General features: G+C 40.8%; 2 protein-coding genes across 4 annotated transcripts in view; one reads left to right on the top strand and one right to left on the bottom strand.

Moving 5' to 3' along the window:
* LOC109523283 (protein FAM126B) overlaps positions 1 to 15,005 on the bottom strand; it is a 30,547-nt gene extending 15,542 nt beyond the window's left edge. For 2 of the 3 annotated variants that reach the window (XM_019882305.1, XM_019882303.1), the window contains exons 1-2: positions 14,847 to 15,005; positions 1,196 to 1,272 (exon numbers count right to left, since the gene is read on the bottom strand). The gene's annotated coding sequence lies outside the window, so the exon portion shown is untranslated. Of the gene's footprint in view, positions 1 to 1,195; positions 1,273 to 5,580; positions 5,644 to 14,846 lie in introns of all 3 variants that reach the window. The other variant, XM_019882304.1, reaches the window with a different exon arrangement.
* A 101-nt stretch (positions 15,006 to 15,106) lies between these two features.
* LOC109523284 (CASP8 and FADD-like apoptosis regulator) lies at positions 15,107 to 21,652 on the top strand. Its single transcript, XM_019882306.1, has 9 exons — positions 15,107 to 15,317; positions 16,717 to 16,779; positions 16,865 to 17,220; positions 18,392 to 18,497; positions 18,618 to 18,753; positions 19,175 to 19,218; positions 19,475 to 19,553; positions 19,968 to 20,469; positions 21,403 to 21,652. The coding sequence occupies exons 1-9, from the start codon at positions 15,288 to 15,290 to the stop codon at positions 21,527 to 21,529; spliced, it is 1,443 nt and encodes a 480-aa protein (XP_019737865.1). The 5' UTR covers positions 15,107 to 15,287; the 3' UTR covers positions 21,530 to 21,652.
* The last annotated feature ends 3,663 nt before the right edge of the window (positions 21,653 to 25,315 follow it).

Consider the following 25,315-nt stretch of genomic DNA (forward strand, 5'->3'; position numbering starts at 1 on the left):
GATTCACGCTGTCAAAAATGAAGGAAAGTAATAAAACAATGTAACATGTCAAAATATTGTTGGCTGTATGTAAATTCAAATTCTATGTCCATTTTTGGCTCCAACTTTTCTAAATGAGAGGCGCATATTACGAAACTTTCTTGTCCCCTCATATTTAATTTCTTATGACATATCACAATAAAAGAGAAGAGAGAGAGTGACTCATTGCATGGCGCTGACCACACTGTTACGTAATGAGCTACGATGCTGACCTCACCTGTCACCATGCATGAACGAATAACAACCATCACCACAGCATCCATATGCCTTACGGCGGCCAGTCTTCGGCTTCCCAAATTTCATTGTCGTGCCGTGGCATGCAAATCAAACATGCGTGCACAACTGTAACTCCCGATATTTACATAATCAAGATGCATTAAGCAAATCATATGTCCTCTGTTTCGCTCAAGTAGCATCCGTGAGCGCCTATTTGGGCGGCCTTCATTAGTATCAAATGTAACATGAAGCTATTTGTATTCTGGCGTGTTAAATACTGTTATTACAATACGCATCAAGTTACAGTGGAGCTTAAAACAAAATTGAAGGAAATTTTGATCAAATGCAGAGAAATGACAAGAACCTTGGCAGGATGGACAGACGCAGATTCAATTTTTCGGAAGGTGCATATTGCAATCAGGGACATGAAAAATGGACACAGAACAAGAAACACAAGAATGTGAAGCCAGCAAAATGGCGACTATAACTTTTCTGAAAAAAATGCTGTCACCACAAAATGTAAGATCATATTTAATACTGTGCAGTGACCTGTTAAAAACATCAGAGAGGCAGCTGATGTAGAACAATACACCCATTCCAGAAATCTGGACGAATCCGAGCTTTTACCCAACATTCCAATCGGATGCGTCAGTGATTACTCTTTGGTGTGGGGTGTCTTAAAAGGAATTTTCCCTACTTAGCTGATCTGCTCAGAAAACGGTCAGGGCTAACAATCATGAACATAATCCAGTCCACTCTTCCTGATCGCAAATCCTTACGTGTGCAATCAACTTTGAGTTTGGCAAATCCACAAACTTGAAAGCACTCAAGATGTTAAGAATCAGTATCTGTGTAGCCAGCTCAATACTCCACACTAGTTCATCTAAGAGCCTGTTTAAAAGACTAGTTAGGCACATACTGTTGACTTTTCTTTTCTTACCTCGGTGAGCGACAACTCAGATCTCCACAGGGAGAGTCGAATGGTTTTCGGCTAGGTCACACATCTTTGAGGGTCACCTAAGACAAGAGCAGACATAATCATCAATTAACAGAAGTACTGGTATTGCTGTGTTTTAAAGTGTAAGTACTTATTAAACTGAATATACCGGTACACATCTGGCAGGGACAGCAGAAGAAAAAGTCATAGAATCCTCAACAGATTACCTCACTCACAATCATTGAATTGACACTGTGACCAACTCGTTTTTGACTTTTTGACTGAAATACCAAGACAGGCAAGGTGACACTGTCCCACTACAATTCCATAGGTGGTGACAATACGTATTAAAACTTTGTGTACGAACTAACTTGAAGTTAATTTTCTCACCACATGGGTCTGGCGGAACTGTGCCCAACTTGGCCCAGATGCAACTAGACTGTTGTGATGCAATAAGACAAATTCCGTGACACCTTTAATAGAATGTGTACCACAATTTGGGGCAACTCTCTGCAGAAAATTGTGCAGATTTGGCTTAACACTGCCAACTGCGTCACCAACATATACAATATGAGGTTGGCACAGAGCATATCTGTAGCAAGGAGAGAGGGCTTGTATTCAGATGCTCACACTTGCATCGGTAGCTATTTGACATGTGAAAACATAAATTAAGTAAGTCATTGATTCATTGAGGTGACTATCAAAAAAAAAAAAAAAATCAGATGTTTAACCCCAATGGTAAAAAAAAAAAAAAAAAAAAAAATCAAGTTTATATTGGGGAAAAATGTGATCGATGGTTGAATAAATCATGGAAATTAATAACCTGAATTGAAGCAAGTGCAGTGAGGCAGCAAACGATTACTACATGTTTTTTTTTTACTTTGCTGACGACTACTACTACAACGATAACTAATTTTGGTGCCTGAAGGTGAGGCCATGCACACAGACTAAAGTAAACAGATGGTTGCTGTGACTCCTCTACTCATGGTTAGACAAGTTTAGCATGAATAAAAAAGTATGTTGGGATGCTAAAAATAACTCAACTGTAAACGACACAAACATATTGAGTTTAGGGTCAAAACCATTAAGAGAATAATTCACATTGTCAAGTACTTTTTGGGGGGGGGTGACACGGGAGAAGCCGCGGGAAAAATAATAATAATCAGGACTCCGCAAGCGAAGAGAGTACGTCGCTTATCCCTCAGATGCACACATTTCTGAGCACTCCAGCTGATTAAGCATTTTGGAAGCAGCCTTGTATTCGTCAGAAGGACTCTCACATAGAAACCCATGTACGCATCTCAGAGGAAGGACTCAAGGAGAGTGCAGAGCAGCAGTCACGTCTGTCTAGACTCTAGAGTGAATCACATCTTGTCAAGTGAAAGCAGAGTGAATCACATCTTGTCAAGTGAAAGCTCGACATTTCCGTCATCCCGAAACACACGTTTGGCTTTAACGTTCATATGCTCAGTCAGTAATAAGGCCTAAATAGCAAAACAGTTCCATGTTATGTTAGCATAACAATACGCCGGCGTTAGCATCGAGCATGAAGTGCTGCTGGTCATGTGAGCGGCTTTAAAATGTTTTTTTTTTTTCTAGGAGCATGACTCTTCACCTATTAGGCTGTCTAACAAAAAGGAAAAGACAGCACGAGCTCAAAGGTGAGGGAAATGAAGGTGACAGTCATTATTTGAAACCCATGAGATAACACAAGTCATTTTGGAGGTGCCTAGAGTTGTGGAAAGGTTCACTCAAGTCCAATTGAACAGTTTTAGCTCATCATGAAGTGACTCGAGCGCATGCAAATCTGCTGTGAGAATAAATTATTCAAAAAGGTCTCACTGTGGCAAGAATATTTGGTTTTCTGTTGTGTTCACAACAGCATCAAACATAATATCTTTTTCATCCACCATGGGAAGCCATGATCCTAATACCGTATTTAGCTTGCCAAATAGCTGTCGCTGTTAAAATACTTAGACAATATGTCAGACATTTAATAAGGTCCAACAACTGACAATAAACAAACTTCCTTACATGGGCCACTCCCGGAATATACAAGATTGGCTCATTGTCTACAGCAGTGTTGGAAAAGGACTAGCTAAGCACCAACCCATCCTGTTGACTGCACTTCAAACGTATATTACAATAGGATTAAAAAAAAAAAAAAGACTGCTACACTGCTAAATAGTGGCCATGGTTGGAACAAAGCCAATTAATGGACTTCAAACACAACGTGTACTGTTCGTTTGTTGATTTGTAGTCTGGATAGGGCAAGGCTTTCCATCGAAAACAACTGTCTCGAATATTTATGCAATTCGAATCCACTATTGTCACAGTCTTATCTCAAGAGTGGTAAACACACAATAATTGCATCACTAGAACACTTAGACTGCAGGTCTAAGTGACTGATTCAGTTCAGTCCATTTATTGCCTGTGTAAGATTTATTTAACTATACATTGCAAGTGACCCGTTTCCGGCATGTTCTTGTTGGCGAGAGCAAGGACACCAACTTCATTCAGTGGAGAGTGAGGGCAACAAGAAAATGGTGTGCTGCAGCAAAGTGGTGACTGTGGAGTAGAATACTGCTGGGGCAATAGCTAAAGTACACCAACAGGACTAAGCTAATGTGTGTTAGTTATTGTTGTGCGTTTTATTTTTGGCCTTGCATCCTCAAAGGCTAGTTGCTTGACGACTAAGCAACCAGCAGCGCTTTACGGCACTTCGGCTCAGCACGCTTAGAACCCTTGCTGAACAGGTTCTAGAAAGAGCACCTGGAAGTATCATCTCTTAACAAATGAAAAAGCACTAAACAACAGCTCAGTCAAGCCGAGTAAGTACAACACAGTGAAAAAGCAGCATGCAATTTAAAAATGATTAAGTTATGTGGAAAAAAAAATAGAATGGAATCAAAATCAACGAATAGGTGAAATACAAATCTGAAATCAATAAAATTCCTCATAGCTTTCTAGTGGGCACAGAGTGGTGTGCCTCCAGAATCGAATAATATTCTTTACTCATTGCACACTTGGTAACTCATTACACCGAGGTGTTCAAAATCATGATAAACCAAGACTTCGAGACATTGTCAGTCACAGCTGCAGTTAGGCAGGAGACAGGCTTTAAATATTTACAAGGATGGCCTTTACCAGAAATGATCTCCACAGTGAAACCACCCCTTTTGCTGTATCTTTTAAGGATATTTTGCAGAGCAGATATGACATCTGTAAAGCTGAAGTTCCTGAGCACTTCGACATCGACCCATTGTGACAGGATCGAAAAGAAAAAAAAAAAAATAGAGAGCAATCTGAAATAAAAGCAAGGACGTTGGTGAGGAGGTCAAAAGACAGCTTTAGAGTGGAAGCCCCCCCATGTGAGGTCTGGAAAAAACACCCACGCAAGAACAGGGAAAAGATACACACTGCACACCTTCACTGAGACGGAAACTCTAAAAAAATCAAATACAATCCCTGCGAACTGTACAGAGGACGTGTTACCACTGGTAGACCATGATTTTGCAATGTACCGTATTTTCCGCACTCAAAGGCGCACCTAAAATCCTTCCATTTTCTTGAAAGCTCACAGCGCGCCTTAAAATCCGATGCCCCTTGTGTATGGTCATTACGGTGATATGTCAACCACAAAATGGCTCCTTGCTAGAGACATTCTTACAATGCAGAGGTCAAACTTAAGGCGATCGGTTTCGCAGTTGAACACGGAAATAGAGCAGCAGCAAGAGAGTTCAACGTTAACGAGTCAATGTTATAACTTGCTGTTGGTTAAGTGAACTGTGTCGCTGCTTGATTCAATAAGTTTTCCTGACATCTGACCGTCGCTATATAAATGAGGGTGTAGTGTAGTGTTCTGTTGGCATTTCCTTGAGCGTAGCTCCATCTAGTGGATGCACTGTAGATTGCGTCTTATAATGCGGCGCGTCCAATATATGAAAATAATTACAAAATAGGTCATTCATTGAAGGTGCGCCTCATATTCCAGTGCGCCTTGTGGTGTGGAAAATACGGTATATTATTTGCAGTTACTCTAAACATGAAGGCTGACCCCAAGCCATCTTAGCTCACTCAACCATGAATTATTGAGCATGAACAAGTTCTGTGCTGGTTTGTGCCACTTCAGACTGCCTTTTTGCCCCTTCAAGCAAATATCCAACCAAATTAGATCGTCACATCAAAGTTAGCATATAGCAAACAAAATGCCAAAGTATTCATGCAACTCAGAGGAAACCGGGAAACACATCCTGTCTTGGTGCATGCTTGTTTGCAGGAGATCTTTGAGGAACACCCACACGCTGACGGTTCATCCAAACACTTTCCCTAGGAAGGAGGATTAACTGCTAATACCCAACCACGGTGAAACTGGCGGCTGTACTCACCGCCCCATCGGGCTGTCTTGATCATTTCGAGAACAAACGCTTAGCGGCGGAACGGGCTGTCACCTCAGGAATAGAAAGAGCTTCATTAAAAGCAAATTCAGCTGTGGAGAAGGATTTTTCTTTATTTTGAAAGAGACCTGTGAACTTAGAGAGGAAGACAGGTAGAGTCTAAACCACATGTCACTGACGTTTGGGGAAGCAAAGGTCATCGTCGGACAGTAAAGCACAGTCAATATGTTCCTGGGCAAATCAATGATTCTCCCTCCAGGATAGAAAAACTGACATATTTGGGCAGGCCAAATATATCCAGAAGCTTGTGAATGAATGTCTAAAACACAAAACAGTGATGGTGATGTGCGATACAGATCGAGGGAAGAATCGTCTACACTCAGCATCATCCTTCTCTCAGCACTCATAGGCAGGTGAGGGGAACTGAAGCGTACGCACATCCAGGGCTAAAATTAGCAACTGCAGCTGCAGGGCCAGACGTGCTGGGATGGGCCCATGTTGCAACACACGATCGCTCGCTGGCATACGCGCGGGTACACACAGTGTTCCACCAATTAGTCAGGGCGAGCCACAACAAACATGCAGAGAGGGCGCGGGTGAACACCAGGAGGGCCAAGCCTCATCGTGAGACTCACACAGAGAACTTGGATGCTAACACGATGCGCATATTCGCGCGGTGGACAAACATCTTAGTGTATGTTACCTCTGCTTTGATTGCCGTTCATTGGATTGTTAGGCAACATTTTTATTTTCATGTAACTCTGTGGTGAGATGGAATATGTGCTCAGCAAGTATGGGTTAATTATTTATAAGGATCTGGATAAAAGTCTTGAAAATGGATGGGGAAGGCAAGTCAACTAATCCAGTGTTTTTGAAACACTGTGCCGCAGCACACTGGTGTTCCGCGAGATATTGTCAGGTGTGCCGTGGGAAATAATTCCAATTCTGTGCGGCCTATCGCCTGGCAGAGTAATAATGTAGTACTCTTCCATACCGGTAGCGGGCAGCAGCAGCTAGCCAATTGCCTTGTGCTTCGAGACAAGCAAAGTTTCTGGCGCGAGGTAATCCAACGAAAGCTATCTTTCATTTGGATTTACTTTTACCAGAGATGCTACGGCATCGACTACGTTGTACTTGGTATGTGGTGAAAAGCTCTCCAACATCGCTATGGTCCCAAGTAAGCTTAAACTCGATCTCTTAAACCAGGGGTGTCAAACTCATTTCACATGGTGGGCCACATACGGCCTGGGTAGATGTCAAGTGGGCCGGACCATTAAAATGATACCATACTTTGCTATAAATAACCAAAACAATATGTCTTTCCTTTGTTTTGGTATAAAGAAGCACAAGAACATTAGGAAAATGTTGAAATTAAATGAACATATCTTTTACAAAACATTTCATGAAGCACCTTACATTTCCTTCGACAAATGTGCAATTTACTTTTATCATTCACATATATGCATTGCAACTGATCCCAGTGATTGTACAAACTTTAACAAGTAATTGGTTTTGAAAAATAGAGTAATGCACTTTAAGATTAAACGAGATTTATAAAGAAAGGAAGTTTTAAACCATTTACACGTGCATATAAAATCTAAATGTAATCCCTGCCTACACCTTACAAACTAAGGAGCGTGCTATTAAATGTGTAAATGTGAGAGTGCTATTGATAGCGTCTGCTGTCATGGGTCTGTCTCAGTGATGGACTGAGGCTGCTGTTGCCTTCTTCTCTGATCAAAACAGTGTCCCCTAGCGGATACTCAATGAATTGCACCTTATTAAAAATATTTATTCTGTGTCTTTTATGCATTTTCTTCACTTTTAAATTATCCTGTGGACCTGATGGAACGGCCCGCGGACCGTATGTTTGACACCACTGCTTTACATAATCATCTCGCGGGCCGGATTAAAGTCCTTTGGGGGCCGGATCCGGCCCGCGGGCCGTACGTTTGACACCGCTGTCTTAAACAAAACACCCTTCACTTCAAAACAAAAATGTGGAGTATTTTGTTCGCCTGTGTGAACAAACGAAGAAACAAGCAATGTGCCTGAGCCCTGAAAGCAAGTTACCATGTCGCTGAACTTGTGGCTAAACTTGTGGTAAATGAGACGTTCGAACCCGAAGCGGCTAAAGAAATAGCCTAACGACTGTAAAAACTAATAACAGAGAAAGACTGAGAGTTGTGGAAGAAGAGCATTGTGGGTCTTTCATCGATTGCTGCCAGGATATCAGATCTGTGATCATCCAAACCATTTACCACACTGGGTGAGAATAAAAATGAAAGATAATAAAATACTTTATTGATGTTTATTTGATTCCTATTCAAGGTGTTATAACATTATTCTTCATTGTTTAAAAAAAAACCCTTATAATAACAATATAACACTTTAACTGTTAAATTATTAGATTTTCAGCTTGTGGTGTCCCACAGCAATTTTTCAATGAAAGAAACGTGCCTTGGCTCGAAAAAGATTGAAAAAACACTGAACTAATCAACTGATCATTCCGAATGATTTCTATTGTGCTAATTTTGATGACTGTAATTGGGTCAAGAGGCAACGGAGGCAAAATGGAGTGCACTTTCGGACTGAAAGCAGCAGGGATGCTGTTGACTCAGTCTCAGCTAAATTGCTGTTTGGAGTTGCAGTCCACTTGCATGGAGGCAAAGCGCTCCATCAGAAGACACTGCACCAACACGGCCCAAGTGAAATCCTGTGGCCTTGAAAAGTGATGATTTTTCAATCCAACAAGTCTTTTGCCTTGGTGGATGCCTGTGCTCTGCTACTCCAGTTCAAGAGATCGGTTTATATTGGCACAAAGGAACCAATAAACAGCTTATGGATCAGCATTAAACACCTGGTGGCATGAATGGATTTTGTCTAAAAAGTACAATTTTCACTTCCACTGATTGAGGAAATCGAATAAAATGCTGTATTAAAAGTAATACAGACATGACACAAACTAGAGATTACAGTAAATTACAAAAAAAAAAAAAACGCATTGGGGGATCTTTTGCTGCTACAACGCCTGGTAAGAGAGCTTCGACACAAAGGTTGACCTTGAGCATACCAACCACAGAGCAGACCAGAGGCTTTAAAACCACTGAAGGAATAGCTGAGCAAGAGGAGAGCACAAAAGCAGTGGGTGCAATAATACGCAGTCAGCTTCTGCATTCAAACCATGGTGATGAGACTTACATTTTGACTCCATAAAGTGCATCGCGGCTGGTTTTAATACTCGCGTAACAATGACAAAATGCCTAAAAGGAACTAACTGTCGGCAAACTAATAAGCATTAGCGAGACCACTCCCGATGTTATTATCCTTTTGATCCTCCGTCGCATTCCGGAGCACGTTTGTTAACGGGCTGCCGCGCTCTCCAGTGTTCTCTCCTACGCTTTCCTTCCACGTATTTCCAATTCCATCTCAGCATCAAATAGCTGGCGCTAATTCAAAGGCTTCATTGATCACCCGGGATTTGGCGACTGTTCAACTTTGGACTGACAGGGAGTCGTGACCAGCAAAGAGAGCCGACGAGCGTGGGGTGGGGAGGATGATGCCTGATGATGTTACCTAACACTGACCACCCAGTCACATTAAAAATGGTTGCCGAGAGCTCTGTGTAGGACGTGTGACATCAAATATCCCGTGCCTCAAATGATCAATTGTGGGTGCGTTTTACTTCTCCATTGCCTTTTTGGCAACACTCACTTGGATAGAAAAAGCAGCTTTAAGATGGATGGTTAAGAGAAAGAGAATGCGGGAAAACAAGACTATACCTACAGGAAGTTAAAACAGAGCTTTTATTGTTACACATTTGACGAATAACTTAATATCTTTGAAGGATATAATCATTTAACAGTTAAAAGACCTTTTACGATTCCAAAGAGAACATCCATCCATCCATTTTCTCAAACCGCTGTGTTCTACCTTTTTCGCACCCTGGACAGGTTTCAAGTTGAGGCTTGTTTTGACAAATAAAATAAATAAAACCAAATGATGAAATGTGCACCTCACCATAAGACTGAATGTAGCTGTGGTAATTAACATGCCGCTCCCACGCTGGAATATTGTTTTTTTTCTTTCAGAAAATTTCTTTGGATCGTCTTGTAATGCTTAGGCTCCATGCGCTGAAGCAGTTCTGATTGCTTCATTGCCTCATTTGCGAGGCTGTCATGTCATATTACGCAGAAAGGGTTTGGTGCGTGCAAGTCAACTGGCAATGAATCTGTACTATAAGTAGGACTGCTGATCTTGGCTCTTAAATACGGCTTTATTTTTCTTGGAAGTTGCAGGCTCTTCTTCTGCCTCGTTATTTGGTCTGTTCCAATTTTCTAAGAAGCATTAGTTGTTTGGGGGTTTCAACTGTTGGGTTTACTTTGTCCTTGCATCAGGTGACGAAGATGAGCATTAACTTAAAAAAAACGCAAGGCTTTTGTGATTGTGAATGTCTGACTCTGGAACAGAAATTCTCTATTTCCATTATTTCATGTGAGAAATTTTGTTTTGAAATCGGAACTACGTCGAGTTAGAGAGAATGCGTTTGACAGATCCCACTGTATGTACCATTCATAGGTTACTTTAAAAGTACATTTTTCTTTCTACCAAACAGCCCTTGCTGCAACCAAGGACTTTGGGACCAGACGGTCATGAACTGTTTGCTCTTGGCCTCGGATATGCGCTTTTGGAATGCTCTCGTTGATGTAGTCACAGGTATCGATCAACTGTGCAGTTTCAGTGGAGTATTTGATGGTTCGGTGCTGGGCCTCCCGACAGAAAGATAATCAAAGAAGGGCTGCTGTTGTGCAGATTGCAGTGGCAGCCAACACGCAGATAGACATGATACGTGGCAAAGCAGTGAGTCACATCCAGCCAACTGTCAAGCCTGTGCAAGCAATCCGCCTAAAATGATTCCACTATGGCTTTTAGGCGCACCAAGAACACATTTCGAGGCAGGGGGAGAAAAGGCAAATGCAAACTGTAACACATTCAAATAAAAAAAGCGTTTGACAGGTAAAGTGCATATGAAGTCGAGGAGCCTTTTATCTGAAAGCTCTCAGGAAAAGCATTAAAAAAAAAAAAAAAAAGAAAAAAGAAAATATCTCATTTGACTTTCTTCCAATGGGGAAAAAGAGGAACATCAGTGGGCTTGAAGCCTGTGCGATCCTCTGAGTCCACGGGGGTGAGCGAGCGTAGTGGAAAACAGTCCCCGCAGCTAATCCATGTCGGGCTAATTACAGCTTTGATCCTTTGGGTGAGCGCGTCGCCTAGAAGGGAGTGAGCCAACGCACTTTGGAGCTACCGGGACATTGTTTCCGTTAAATCAGTCGTGCTTCAGTCACACCTGTGTTGCACATTTGTACCATTGTACGCTATTGATTCAGTCTCAATTATTGGGCCATCCATTTTACAAAACTACTCAAATGGTTCAGGGTTGTCGGGTGCCATTATTTATACAGGCCTTTAGACTCAGACCAATTTGGGTGCCGAGGCAACCAAATTTCTTCATGTTATGCCTAAAAAAAATGTTTTTAAAGAATGAATGAATGAATAAGAGGCTGCAACGATGCGACCAGCCTTTTGAGGAGCGGGGGAAGAAGGTAATAGTGATTTTTTTGTGCCGGTGTATCAATTTATTTAATATTTGCAAAGTGCCATTTTTTTGTGAACAACGCCTGGGTCTGTCATACTTACATTTTTTAAAAAAAAATATCTAAGATAGTTTATTGTTCTACATTTCAATGCCAATGTTCAATGTTCTTGAGAATTAAAAGTGATTTGCTGTCAATTTAATATACACTCAATTTAAGATGCTCTTTCATAATATCAGCAGGATAAAATAGCAAAATCAATTTATCCTGATTATTAATTGGACAATATTACCAATTTTAAAACCTGCCAATTTTTTGCCATATTTTTTTAACACATTACAAACTACGTTTTAGGGAAGCGCAAAAGGAAAATAAGTTACATGTATTTTATTCCTTATATACTTGTCTTATTACTTGGCCGATTAATCGGACGTCAGAATTTTAATCTGCCAAAAAGGGAAATTGACATTGGCCTTAAAAAAAAAAAAAATAAATAAAATAAATCAGAATTTCAGACGGGCTCCAGCCTCTTTGTGTGGTGGGTTTCCACCTATTACGGGTGGGTCGGGAACAATAACCTCAATGTCAAAGAGGGTTTACTGTAATCTGACTGTGGCATGTTGTGCTACTGTAGCAAAGCAAACAAACATTTGCGGCATATACTGCTTCCGCGGCATCCGCATAAACGGAAAAGGCAGATAAAAGATGACTCCGGTTGCAGCAATTGTGCAGGATGTCTTTTGTAAAAGAGGCTTTTACTTTTTACTGCGTTCTCAACCAGAACCCGTAAATGGCAGTGATCTTGTTTTATGCGGCATGTGCGTTTAATGTGAAGAGCTTTCATCACTATCAACAAAGGGAAGATTTAGTTTTGAAACCTCACCGTAAACAGCCTCACAATTCATTTTCAAAAGGCTTGCTATGGACAGGTGCCATTTGTCACTGAACGGGAGAAGATGCGGAGAGACAGATTAAACGGGTAATTGGGAGTTTCGGCTCTAAAATAGCCTGCTGTCCTCGTGATAGTCCCAAAACACACAGCCACAGAGACAAGTGAAAGAGAGGAGGAGTAGGAGGAGGATGATAATTGAGGATAAGCAGCAGATGGCGTGGCATCAGTTCTGCATTTTTGCCACTGATGCATTGATTGAAGGAACTCGCCTATGCAAAGATGAGGGGGAATTAATACAATCCATTACTGGTTAGGGGATTGTTAGCTTTAAGCACTTTGAGAACCAAACAACCCGTCAAATGCTAATCAATTACGTTCTTGTTATCGAATCAACCACATTAGTGGAATGCAGTGATTGAACAGCAGCAGCTCTTTAGTTAGTAAGCACCCGTGCACAGTAGGGCAGTTTTGATCAGCTTCACTCCTCATTAATTAGATGATTCATTCTCCAAGGCAACTCTGTGAAAACATCAAAATGCCTCATTTATTTCCAAAAGGAGTACAACCCATGAACACCACTTTGTGAAAAAAATACATTGTAATAATACAAATGTCAGTCATTGGAGCACAAATGAGTGCTGACATTTGCATTATTACAATTTATTGCTTCCACCTTATTTTTCACATTACATGACACTAAGTTCATTTCAGTTTTGCTTTGTTGAATAGCTCCGACTTGAAAATGTACTTTTTCTCATGTGGTTTTTGCTGTTGAAATGACCCTTTTTACATTTTCTTTTAGGACAAAACTACAACATATTTATGTTTCACAGTATTAGGATTTAGTTTTGGGAAATATGTGGACTGCATTCTTGTAAAATGTAAACATATTTCTTCTGAGTATTTAAAGGGACTAAACTGCTCACAAATTTAAATTTATTCTCAAAAATCTATTGTAAAAACTTTCCTCACATCAACTTAAGTATTTTCTTAAAATGTCTCCATTTCTTATATTACAACTTCATTCAAACCTTTTTTTATTATTATATTTACAATATTGTTTTTGTAAAAATGAATACATTTCACGTCAGGAGGATGTAATTCTCATGTTAGAACTGTGTTCAAGTAGTTGAACTCTTCTTGGTAAAATAAATTATTTCTTCTTCATAAGAGAATTTTATTTTTTGTACAAGTACAACTTTTTCTCATTGTAAGTTTTTCTTCCCAAATTATCACACCTTTAACTTTCCTGAAATGATGAGTTGACACTTTCTTATACGTATTAGAACTTTACCTTTATGATATGCTTTCCTGAAAGATCGGGACTAATCTCCTCTTAATATCACCATTTTATTCTTGTAATTTTACTACTTATGTCCTCTTGTTTTAATTTTCATAAATCTCCAACTTTATCACTGTAAAATTACAAGTTTTTTTCTCCATTAATATCATGATGCTATTTTTTTTTCATATCACAACTTCAACCTCATCATTAATTGTTTTCTATCGAAGTTTCCCTCATAAATTTATAACTTTTCCTCATAATATTACATTTTAACCTTCATAATATTAAAACTATGTTCTCAAAAAATTGTGACTCTAGTTCTAGCCCTGTGATTTTGTAAATTTATTGCTATTTATTCTTGTAAAATTACAACATTTACAGATTAATATTGCACTTTTTTAAAGCAATTATTTTTTTCCTCATCATACTTTACATTCATTTGATTCAAATTGTTTTCTCTAAATATTTTTTTCTGGAAAAATTACATGAGGATTTTTTTTTCCAATAGAGTGTCTATTTTTTATATTATACTATATTCATATATCATTATTCTAACATTTACCGATTAATATTGCACTTTTTTAAAGAAATGATTTTTTTCCTCATCATACTTTACATTCATTTGATTCAAATTATTTTCTATAAATATTTTTTTCTGGAAAAATTACATAAGGATTTTTTTTCCCAATAGAGTGTCTATTTTTTTATATTATACTATATTCATATATCATTATTCATATCTCATATATATCATTTACATTCATATTATACATTTAGCATGCTACGTTGCAATATGACTTTCACTGCTGTATTCTTACAAAATTACAACTCCCCGAAAAACACGGCAGTCATAACAACCCTAAAATTCGGTCCACCTGCATGAGATTTTATGCAGAAGCTCTGCAAACACACGGACATGCAACACTGTTTGATTGGGACGTTTTTACGCGATCATCACTGGATTTTGAAAAGGCTGCTTGCTTGATATACAGCGGAGGAAGGTGTACCAAGTGAAGTGTCCGACAAATGACCTGTGCCACCGTGGCACAAAAAACTGCACGTAACGTCTGCGGAACAACACCGCCTTGTGTTACCAAGCCCACTGTACTCATATTACCCGTTTAAACATTAAAGCGCGTCTTTTTCCTGTGCTTGTGTCAATAACTTCCAACCCACGTCGCAAACCGCACTCACCGCCACGAAAACCTCCTGAGCCCCGCTGCCGCTAGCTAACCTTAGCTCGGCTCTTTAGCTTGGCCCATACAGACGTCTTCCGTCCTCGGTCGTGACCATGCCGGAGACCGCCCGCCGCTTTCCGTCCGTCTTGTGCCTCTGCTCCACCCGGTTGTTAACACTTTGGACGCCGCGTACTAAAACCGCCTCAGGTAGCCAGCCTTCAACCCCGCACAACCATCACGGTAACGCGTCAAGTCAGCGCCTAGTATCATTTTTTTCCGTCTTATCCAGCAACTCACGAGACACCCACCTGTAGTGACGTTCGTTGCGGAGGCTGAGCCCTCGGGGAAGGAGAAACAGTGGTGGTGTTTGGCGAGGGCGGTCACCCGGTCGAGAAGCTCGTTTCACGCATACGCCAGTGTGCGACCGACCGCAGAATCTCACGTCTGTGCTTGTCAGTGTGAGTGCACCGGGATGACGCTTCAAGCAACGCGGCACGCGATTGGTCGAGCTGAGCGGAAGTGCTGCCATTGGTCGAGCTGAGCGGAAGTGGTGCTTGCTTGTTCACCAAGGGGGTGGGGTGTTGAGGCGTTCATGACCGTCGGACTGCACGGCGTCAAGATCACGACGCATTTCTGAAGTAGCAGAAGCCACAGCAGACGTGGTTTGCGCGTTTATTCGATTTAATTGCTATCCCGCGTAAAGTCCATAAAGTACGCTTTTCGTCCTCACTGAGAAGACAGTCCGTTTTATGCAGAACGCGACCAAATTCCGAAAACAGGTTCGTGGACTTCCTGTGTACTCTGTCAACTGTAGTTTGATGACGTTGTTGTTTGAACCCGAACTTGCTGAAATGTTTAATTTACGACGGGTGTCTTTGCACAAAAATAAATGCATGTGTATCATTCAAATGTACGTACATTATATCGGTAACGCCCGAGTGGTAACAGAATGCATCTCCATTACATTGCTGCAGTTTGCTACTACAACTCACCCCAATCGCGCGACACACTTGACTTCCTCACTCCACCCTTTAACCCTCATGCCCTTTCATCTGCAATGGTGTAATCATTTTTCTTTTTGCTCTGTCATCTTTAAAGACACCACAGTCACACGAACAAAGAGCAACCCGTAGCGAGTGTCAATTATTTTCAAACAGCACTGCAAAGCATGCTTGGAGTCGCGGATATGGTATCACCATTCCGACGACATGTAAACACTAAGTCTACATATCGGATTTGGTCGTCTTTGGTACGCTCTTGAAGACATATTGTGTAAAAAAAAAAAAAGCCAGTCTAGATGTTTTAACATTTCTCCACTTGGTTTGTTCCGGTCTCCTTCGGGCTCCTCCACCAGTCACTTTAACCGGAGGTAATTGCGTTAACAATTTTGGACGAACGCTGAAGTTGTCTCTTGACCTGATTCGTGGACTCAACGATGATTCAAGACGATTCATACTCGTTGCTAGCCATTTTGGGGGTGTACAAACACCCCTAAATTGAATCCAAATATCCGTAAAAATGGAGAGATTTTTTTTTTTATTTATACTGCATATCAGTTTTAAACAAGCTAGAAATGTGTACAACTATACAGTTCTTGGTCGAAACATATTTTAGCTGCAAAAATTTTGACGGATTGTAATTGGTGGAAATTGACTTCCGCGTGCATCCTGGTATTGCGTTTTATGACGCACTCAGTTTCGGTATGGCTGCAGTACTTTGCATTGAAAGGAAAGATTAAAAAATAGTTCAAATGGCTTTAAAGCTATCACCAAATGCGAAATAATTATCCTTACTTGTTTGATGATGCTTTGTTGATATAGGAGCGGTGATTAAAATTTCTCTGTTAAATATGGGGACCGAGGAGTAGGTTGTGAACAGCATGACAAACCTGAAAGCAGATTATATTTTAAAAAAAAAACTATTTACACGTCTTCATCCTGGTTTAAAATTATGCACTTTTCCACGGAAACCCCGCCTCAGATAGCCCCCTCCCATCTCTCTCTCTCTCTCTCTCTCTCTCTCTCTCTCTCTCTCTCTCTCTCTCTCTCTCTCTAGTTTTAAATTACGTCATTCTTTTCAGTGTATAACCCATCTGCACTAAAAGAGAGATAACTTAACGCTTAATCAGTATGTCGACAAGTAGCGAGTCGTGATCTCACACAGGATTCTTTTTTTTAGGTTTCACAAATCGTGTCCGGAAATTCTTCGCTCATGACGCACACTGACGCAACAACTTCCCAAGTAAGTGTCTCTCTGGTTGAGTTTCAATTTCCAAGCTATATTTTTGGAACTTTTTTAAACCAATCATACCGATGTTTTGTTTTAGTTCCCAGGACTACTGGATGTTTATCATCAAACTCAATGCTACGATCGACTTCCTGTACCGATGGCTCTCTCTGGTACAGAAATGCTTCGTGCTATTCATCAAATCTCAGAGTCTCTCAGCAGTCACGAACGCTTGAAGGTTTTCTACTTGTGTGAGACGTTGGACATGGATAATACAGTAGCCCGTTTGAAGGACACGCTTGAATCCAAAGTCATGAGTTATCACGCAGGAAGTCTGTTTTTGGCTGAGCTCATGCTGCATTTGAGAAGGTACGACATCCTGAGGCGGGTTTTTGGGTCCAGCAGGGATGAGGTGGAGAGAGCTTTGAGATCCAGGCAGGTTCTTCCCAGATTCAGGTGAGAAAGCATCTACAAAAAAATGCATTATCATTTTTTTCTTCACAGTTTAAAACAGTTCTTATGTGATTTAACCATTCAAAGTTGGCCTGTTTGACAGCAACAAACGTTTCCTAGATGTCATTATTTCACTATATACTTTTCTTAATGTGACTCAAAATACCCAAAATGTCATTCTTTTGTACTACTGTTACAAAGTTTGTGTACACTACTCATGTTTTCTTTGGGTCTCAATAGTACCCACTGGTCCCTTTTTTTTCCTAAGGAGAGAAAAGGCATCCGTGTTTGCACTGCCTCTTCTGTCTCACTCCCTCTCACCTCCTCCTCTGTGCTTCTGCTAGTTGATGAGGAAAAAAAGTTAATTTGAGACAAGTAACTTGAAAGAGGCGCTCTGTAGTCAACTCTGCAAGCAGCTAATCATTCTGCCTTGCTTCGACAACCCCCCACTAAAAGAAGAGAATAGCTCACCGGTGACTGTGGTGACTACCGGTGTATTAACAGTTATCGAAACCTTGACTTTTTAAAACCATGGGAAACAGTCAAATTGGTAATTGGCCCATGCCTAATTTACCTGAATTTATACATTTAATAAACCAATGTGTGTTCCCGAAAAGAAAGTTGTAGTGATGGTGTGAAACTTGAAACTGAGCATGCATTAAATTTGTGATTTATTTTATTTTATTTTATTTTTTTAATGGTAAAGTGGCTTGAAATGGCAAAAGGGAGCTTGAAGTAGTCCCAAAATCTGTCCTCCACCATGTTTGTAAAGGTTGCTACAGAAGCATGCACCTGTGAGTGTTTGAATGGTCACGGGGGAATTTGGAAATCATAAAAGAATAAAACAGTAAATTAATTCTCATATTACTAAGCAGAAGGAACAGAAGTCAGAGGGTGCTTTTGAAACAGGTGTGAGATGTGTCGCAATTAATTGTCCCTTCTCTTTGAAACATTGATGAAGGATAAATATTCCCTTAAAGTCACACAGGCTATCAATACATTTTGCAAGCATGTATGGTTCACAATTCTATTTAGACAATTATGCTTGCTTGCTTGGTAGGCAGCCACTCCAGAGAGACAACTATTTGTATACAAGCCACAAAAAAAAAAAAAAATCTCATTCATAGTTTAATTGTATCTGACAAATGTGTTCCTCATGTCGTCCCTGCTCCAGAGTACTGATGGCTCATATAAGTGAGGACATGGCCAGCGAAGATGTGAACAGTGTGAAATTTCTGCTGGGTAACATGCTACCACGTCACAAAAAGGAAACTGCCACGGTAAAGCAATGACGCAATGTCGCAGTGCATTCCTGCGTTGGCGGGGACATTTGTTGTTGCCACATCAAACGCTTTTAAGTCAACACTTTCACTTCTCATTTCTGAACATTTTTCTCGCAGAACTTCCTGGACCTGATTATAGAACTGGAGCGCCTCGATAAGATTTCCCCCCAAAGAGTGGACTTTTTGGAGGAATGCTTCATGCATGTTGGCAGGGTTGACCTGGCCAAAAAACTGAAGGTGTACAACATGTCAGGTGAGCGGTGCAGTATTTTCCCCTCTAGTCCATTAACCTATAAGTCTTGAGAGATTGAGTGACGCAAAGCCAAGTGCCCATTTCCAGTTTTTATATGAAGAAAGAGAGAGAGTATGTTTCCATTTTAAGTGACAGTGACTGGTTAGCGCAGAGGTGCAGAGTTCGATTCTGACGACAGCCTTCCTGTAATACTTGTCTTTATTTTTCTGAAACTGCCCCCCCCCCCCAAAGTCACCCCCCTCCCCCAGGGAGGAGGCGTGCATCACACATTGAAAACCCGCATACAGTATTTGAATGAACTCATTCTCACATGCTCTGTTGGGAAATTTTTCAGAACGTCATTTAAATTAGTAATAGTGTACTGCTCGTAACTTTTTTCCTCCCCACATTGATTTTCCTCGTATTTTACATCTGATTTCAGTAAACTTACCCGTACCTGAAGTAGGTGGGCACCATGCTTGCCAGGTAAGATTCATACTAAGACAATTTACAGACAAAAGTAGTGGCACACTTGTCAAACGATTCCTACTGAAGTTGTAAGCAACTGTCTAAAAGTGTTTTTAAGGTGACAAATAAGATTCAGGGGCCCTAAGAGGTGTACTCCAGTCCATGAATATTAATTAATTCATGAGGTGTTGCAAAAGGCTCTGTCCACCTTTTGTTAATCTATTTTAACCCCTGTTGAATTTCAAACATGTCTCTGCTTGCATGTGTGTACCAGAGTCCAGTAAATCAGTACAAATTTACGAGTGAGACCAGAGGAGTGTGTCTCATCATAGACTGCGTGGGAAATGATGGAGGTGAGACACCAAGCACCTTGAACTCACAATAAGACCTAACGTATACATTGCATACGTTGGAAAATTATGTTGTTGGGCTTTATCCAACAGAACTAGTAATCCATCAATTTGTTATGTACAGGTATATTTAAATAATACGATGATCCGATTAAATTTATTTTGTTTCAAGGCGATGGTTACAATTACCCAGTTAGGCATCTTAATCTTTCTTCGCAGAGGGTAAAGAATATATGTCTGTGAGGATTGTCATATCTGTGTATATAGACATACCACAATTCACATGTAGACTTATGGCTAATTTAGAGCAGGGGTGTGTGTATGCGGCACACACCTTTATCCTAAAAATAATGCTCGGAAAAATCTAATCTACCCCTTCTCTGGATAGTTTGACTTATTGTGACATTTTTTTCTTAGAGATGCTGGAGCACATGTTTCAATCGCTCCACTTCAACGTGACACTGTACAAATGGCTTGGCCTGGTCGAGACCGTTTCAAAGCTCAGAGGGGTCTTCCGAGGAAGTCAGGATCACCAAGGCGATGGCTTTGTTTGCTGCATCATCAGCCGCGGTACCGGCACTCACCTCCTGGCCACGGACACGTGCAGCGAAGGGCTCTGTCTCAAAGATGTCTGCCGTCTTTTCACCGGCGATGCGTGTTCAGGACTGGTTGGCAAACCAAAGCTGTTCTTCATCCAGAGCTATAGTGTATCGGCGGTCCAACCCTGTGCCAGAGAGAGCCGGGATGAGAACCTGGAGACGGATGCTGGTGGTGGACAGTTGACGCCCGATTGTATCCCATCAGATGCTGATGTGCTCTGGAGTCACTGCTGGACTGCAGAACATCAACTACAGCAAGCTCAACACCGCTCCATTTACCTCAAGGCTTTGACCGATACCTTAGGCAAGAGCCAGGAAAGGTACGGAGACATCCCCGCTACTCACAAAAAATTGGGGCAATCGGGTGAAATTTTATGAAATTGACTATAACCTTCCCAGCTGAATGTCATTTTACCAAGTTGAAACTTGTCAGTGCAAATGTACAACAGTTTCAGTGCTTTTTGCACAACCTGCTACAAGGAACTGAATGACAAAATGTACATATATTCGATTCATGAATGGACAATGCATTTCCAAAGACACCCACTTCAATGCCTTTCTGTGGCTCTTCCAGTATTCTCTGCATCACTGTTGCAACCCACTGATGACAAACTGCGGCCCCGCCGTGAATAGCAAAAATCCATAACCAATTGCCGCCTCCTCCCCAAAAAGGTTTATAGATACCACCGGATGGTGGCAAAGCACTATGTTTGCCAAAATGAAACTCCTCAACTCACTTTATCATAATTCGTTGACACCAAGATGCCACAAAATGGTGCGAAACCAATACTTTTGAGCACAAAAACACTGAATAGGTGAGCAAATCACAGTGGATAGATTTTTAAAAGTTAGTGACTCGGTGAATTCACGAGTCTTAAACTGCTAATATGAGGGCAATCACTGAATAACCGACTGAACTTAATTTGATCTTCTCTAATCTTTTGAATCCTTACGTCCAGCTGTTCAGTGTTTCAGTACTTTTTTACCCAACTTGCTGTTCTCATAAAAATTGAGAAATTCACAACAGGTGTTTCCATTGAACGGTTGGACAGTGAAAAGTTAACAGCAGGGCAAATCAAGTTCACTTGTAAAGGTCATTCGCATTGCATTTTAGGGTCAATCCAAATATCTCACCGGAAAGCTGATCATCCCTAACTTTTCGTGAGCAGTGTGCTTGGTGGTTCCATGATTTTGCTTCAGTCTTCTGTTTATTTTGCAGTGCTAAACAAATACTTTCTGTGTGCTTCTGACAGGAGGAGACATGTGCTAGATCTTCACAAGGAGGTCAATAGAGCAATCTTTGAGCACAACCGGAGTCATCCTGGTGAGGAATATCACCTAGACCTGAAAACCACTTTAAGAAAAGATCTTTACCTGTAGACATCCAACTACTCGCTCATTTCATCATCGTCAGATATATCATAGGACTGCTGGAGAGCAGGAGCTGCCACTTAGGTGGCACGGAGAGTTTTTGGGTTTTTTGTGACACTAAATTACATTTCGGGTTCTGGTCGTCAGTTATATCGTAGGACTGCTGGAGAGCAGGCGCTGCCACTTAGGTGGCACGGAGGTTTTTTGGTTTTTTGTGACACTAAATTACATTTCGGGTTCTGTAGTAATTCTTTTTCATTTCTGCTACCCATAAGAAAAGAAAAAGCATAACTCACTTGGAGTTAATAGGTGATGCTCACTGAGGTGAAGTCTCAGAAGAAGTTTGAAGTTTGTCCCAAATTTTGTTTGTCGTGGCGCCTTCCATTACTGGAGCCAAATGGTGACACACCTGCTGGTAAAATCAAAAGTGGGTTGTTTTATCTGTTTATTTTGTATTTGATGCCTTAGTTTTATATTTCCTTTGTATGTTTTATACGCACTTCAATCAATTAACAATGCAAACACATTATTTTGTATCACAGACACCTATAGAATATCTAGATAGGTCTCTGTTACATCTTGTATTTATTCTGTGTGCCACTTAACTTGCCACATGCACTGTGCAGCTAAAATCATATTTGAAGGGTTTCATACTTTGTGATGTTTTACTGTATGTGACACTATTTTGTAATTGTATGTTTGCCCGCTGTATGTTTTAATGACACGTGACACGCCTTATACCCATTCAGAATATTGTTTGTGATATGATGTGCTCATACTGACTATGAACAGAATGAAAGTTCTTATTTGAACTGGAGTGGAAGTTAGAACACACTTAGGGCTGTGTGTATCGATTTAAGATTTCAAACATTCAATTCCATTCAAGGCTCACTTTGATTCGTTTGGGATTCAGTTTAGGATTTCACGCAGTCACATTTACTTTCATATGGAAGTCATTCTCAGAAGAACCAATGCTGCAAATGGGAGAAACATCTTGCTCTAACTTGCTGACTTAATAAAAATATTAATATTTACATTAAGAATTGAACCCAAGGCAGCTACATTAATCATGTATGTTTTTTGTTGTTGTTTTTGTTTTTTTTTTTTGTTAAATACATGCCTGCCTACATACATGCATTTATACATTCTTTACATGGACGTGTAGATGTGCATTCAAAAGCTTAGAGAAGGTCACATTAAGTTCACATGTAACGGAATGCATTTTACACTCGCCATGAAATTTCACCTGAAAGCCAAATATACCTTAACTTTTTGTGAGTAGTGTAAACTTGTTATTCCGGGAAAATGCAGCACGGTGACAACTGGTTAGCACGTTGGCCTCACAGTGCAGAGGTGAATGTATGATTCCGGCTCCGGCCTTCCTGTGTGGAGTTTGCATGTTTTCTCCATGTGCATGGGTTTTCTCCGGGTACTCCGGTTTCCTCCTACATTCCGAAAACTAGCATGGCAGGTTGATTGGGCACTCCAAATTGTCTCTAAGTGTGATTGTGAGTGCGAATGATTGATTGTTTGTCTATGTGTGCCCTATGATTGGTTGGCAAACAGTTCAGGTTCTACCGCCTACTGCCCGAAGACAGCCGGGATAGGCTCCGGCACGCCCACAAACATTGTGAGAGGATACACAGATTATAAAATGGATGGATGGATACTCAGAGAAAAGGAAACTATTACATTCCCTTATGTATTTCCCAATACCGAAAATGTAAATAAAAATGAAAGCTTCACACTGACAAACACATTAAATGTTCTCAGCGTGACAAAACTTTTTACAGCAAGTCCAACTTGGAAAGACACATGAGAACACACACTGGGGGGAAAACATTTTAACTCCTCAATTTGTGGTCAAAGATTCACTGACAAGACGTTATTAAGGCATGGAAGAAACACACTGGCGATAAACGATTTTTCCTGCTTAATTTGTGATAAACTATTCTCTGGTAAGGTTTCTCTGGTAAGGCACACAAGAACACATACTGGGGAGAAACCTTTTTCCTGCTCAGTGTGTGATGAAACATTCACAAGGAAGACAACTTCACTGAGGCACACAAGAACACACATCTGGGAGAAACCTTTTGCCTGCTTAGTGTGTGACAAAACATTCACCGGGAAGACATACAAGAACACACACTGGTGTGTGGCCAAAGACTAACTGAGAAGGCACATTAAGTAAAACATACAAGTACACACACTGGCTCTCCCCAGTGTCAACATCTGCTTGCTCAGTGTGCACCGTAACTTAAATAGATCACATGGAATTGCTTCAATACATTAATACTCAACTTGTGGTCAAAGATTCTCTCAGTGGCACACTTTGACAGGAATCCATATTGAATGAGCAACCATGAGACACATGCGGGCTGGTGAGATGTTGAGTTTATCAATAAATTGTAAAGAATCTTTGACTTTGTGGTATGACGGAAATGTGTATACAGGTATGCGATATATATGAAATCAGCTCTTCAATCAAGGGTGTTTCAGCATCCACCAACGCTGGGCGGCACCATCGCGATGGCACAAAGGTCCCAGAATCGAGGGCTCCCTTTGAGGGGAATGGAGCACAATCTTTCTCGGAAATTGAATCGATCACAGCTGTTCTGCTTTCAGATTGAGCGTGCAATGACACGTTCTCACCTGCTGGGGGCAATAACGCACTAGAATGGGCTAACAATACATCGTGTACCGGAAGTAAATCCTTCTATGTTCCGCTTGTCATCAATGAACACTAGAAAAAAGCTAGCAAAACGACGCGGTCTACAAGCTCGCAATCATGATCACATTTTTTCCACCTCTATGTATATTTGTCGAGTACTAGAACAATCTGACTGATGACTTCATTGTCGGTGCACTTTGTAGCTTCTAGTGGAATTTCACGACACATCGCCATGCAGTGATTCAGTGAGTGTCGAGCTGTGTGGTCGTCGTTTGAAATGAAAATGTGTGCAAAAAATGTGAAAGAAGAGTACGAGGAGGAACTTGGTGGAACAAAAGACGACAACGAGCGAAAGCGTCAATTGGATGTTGTTTTCGAGAAACCTCAAGTTGTGTTACACGGAGCAGGTTTGTCTCACTCTCTGTTGTCTAATTGCCTTTTTTTCCCTGTCTTCGGCATTCTTCTTCCATAATATTGACCGTGTTATAGTTTACATAGTTTTCTATTACGTGGCGTCGGCTCGATTTTCGTTTCATAATTTCCAGTGATTGACAGGTGGCAGCCCAGGTTGTAGTACTTTCTGTCATGGCCAAAAACATTGGCATTGCTTCTGCCGTATAATGCGTTGCTTATTTCAGAAAGTTCTTGTAATTACTAAAATCTTCAGTATACACATGTCATTGTCATTGTTATTTGTTAGTGGAACAATGCAAAAAAAGTGTGTGTGTGTGTGTGTGTGTGTGTGTGTGTGTGTGTGTGTGTGTGCGTGCGCGTGTGCGCACAGACCAATCAAATCTTGGGGTTTGCTGTTTGATGTTTGTAAAAAAAAAAAAAAAATTGGGTCAGCTTGACTAAGACTAAAAAGAATTGTGTACAAAAAAGGATCCAATTGACCCCAGTAGCTGCCAGTCCCTTTTTGATCCATAATTGTGTTATGTTTGTCCCAACTGTTTTTTGATTGCACCTCCTAGCGGTCATTAGGAACTCATCGATTCAGGGTTACAGTCATCAGTTTTGTTATAATACCTTCAGAAATGCTAAAAGCAAGTGAAAGGCTGAGGCGAATCCCAGCATTTGGACATGGGGCGCTGCAACACAATATTGAAACGGTCCCAAGCAGGATG

The sequence above is a fragment of the Hippocampus comes genome, unplaced genomic scaffold (assembly GCF_001891065.2).
Source record: "Hippocampus comes isolate QL1 unplaced genomic scaffold, H_comes_QL1_v1.1 scaffold111, whole genome shotgun sequence".
Taxonomy (NCBI): Eukaryota; Metazoa; Chordata; class Actinopteri; order Syngnathiformes; family Syngnathidae; genus Hippocampus; species Hippocampus comes.

Excerpts from the sequence above, each read along its gene's own strand:
- LOC109523284 (XM_019882306.1), top strand. The coding sequence starts at position 15,288 with ATGCAGAACGCGACCAAATTCCGAAAACAG. Across the intron at positions 18,754-19,174 it reads GAAGGTGTACAACATGTCAG|TAAACTTACCCGTACCTGAA; the intron begins GTGAGCGGTGCA and ends ATCTGATTTCAG. Across the intron at positions 19,219-19,474 it reads GTGGGCACCATGCTTGCCAG|AGTCCAGTAAATCAGTACAA; the intron begins GTAAGATTCATA and ends TGTGTGTACCAG.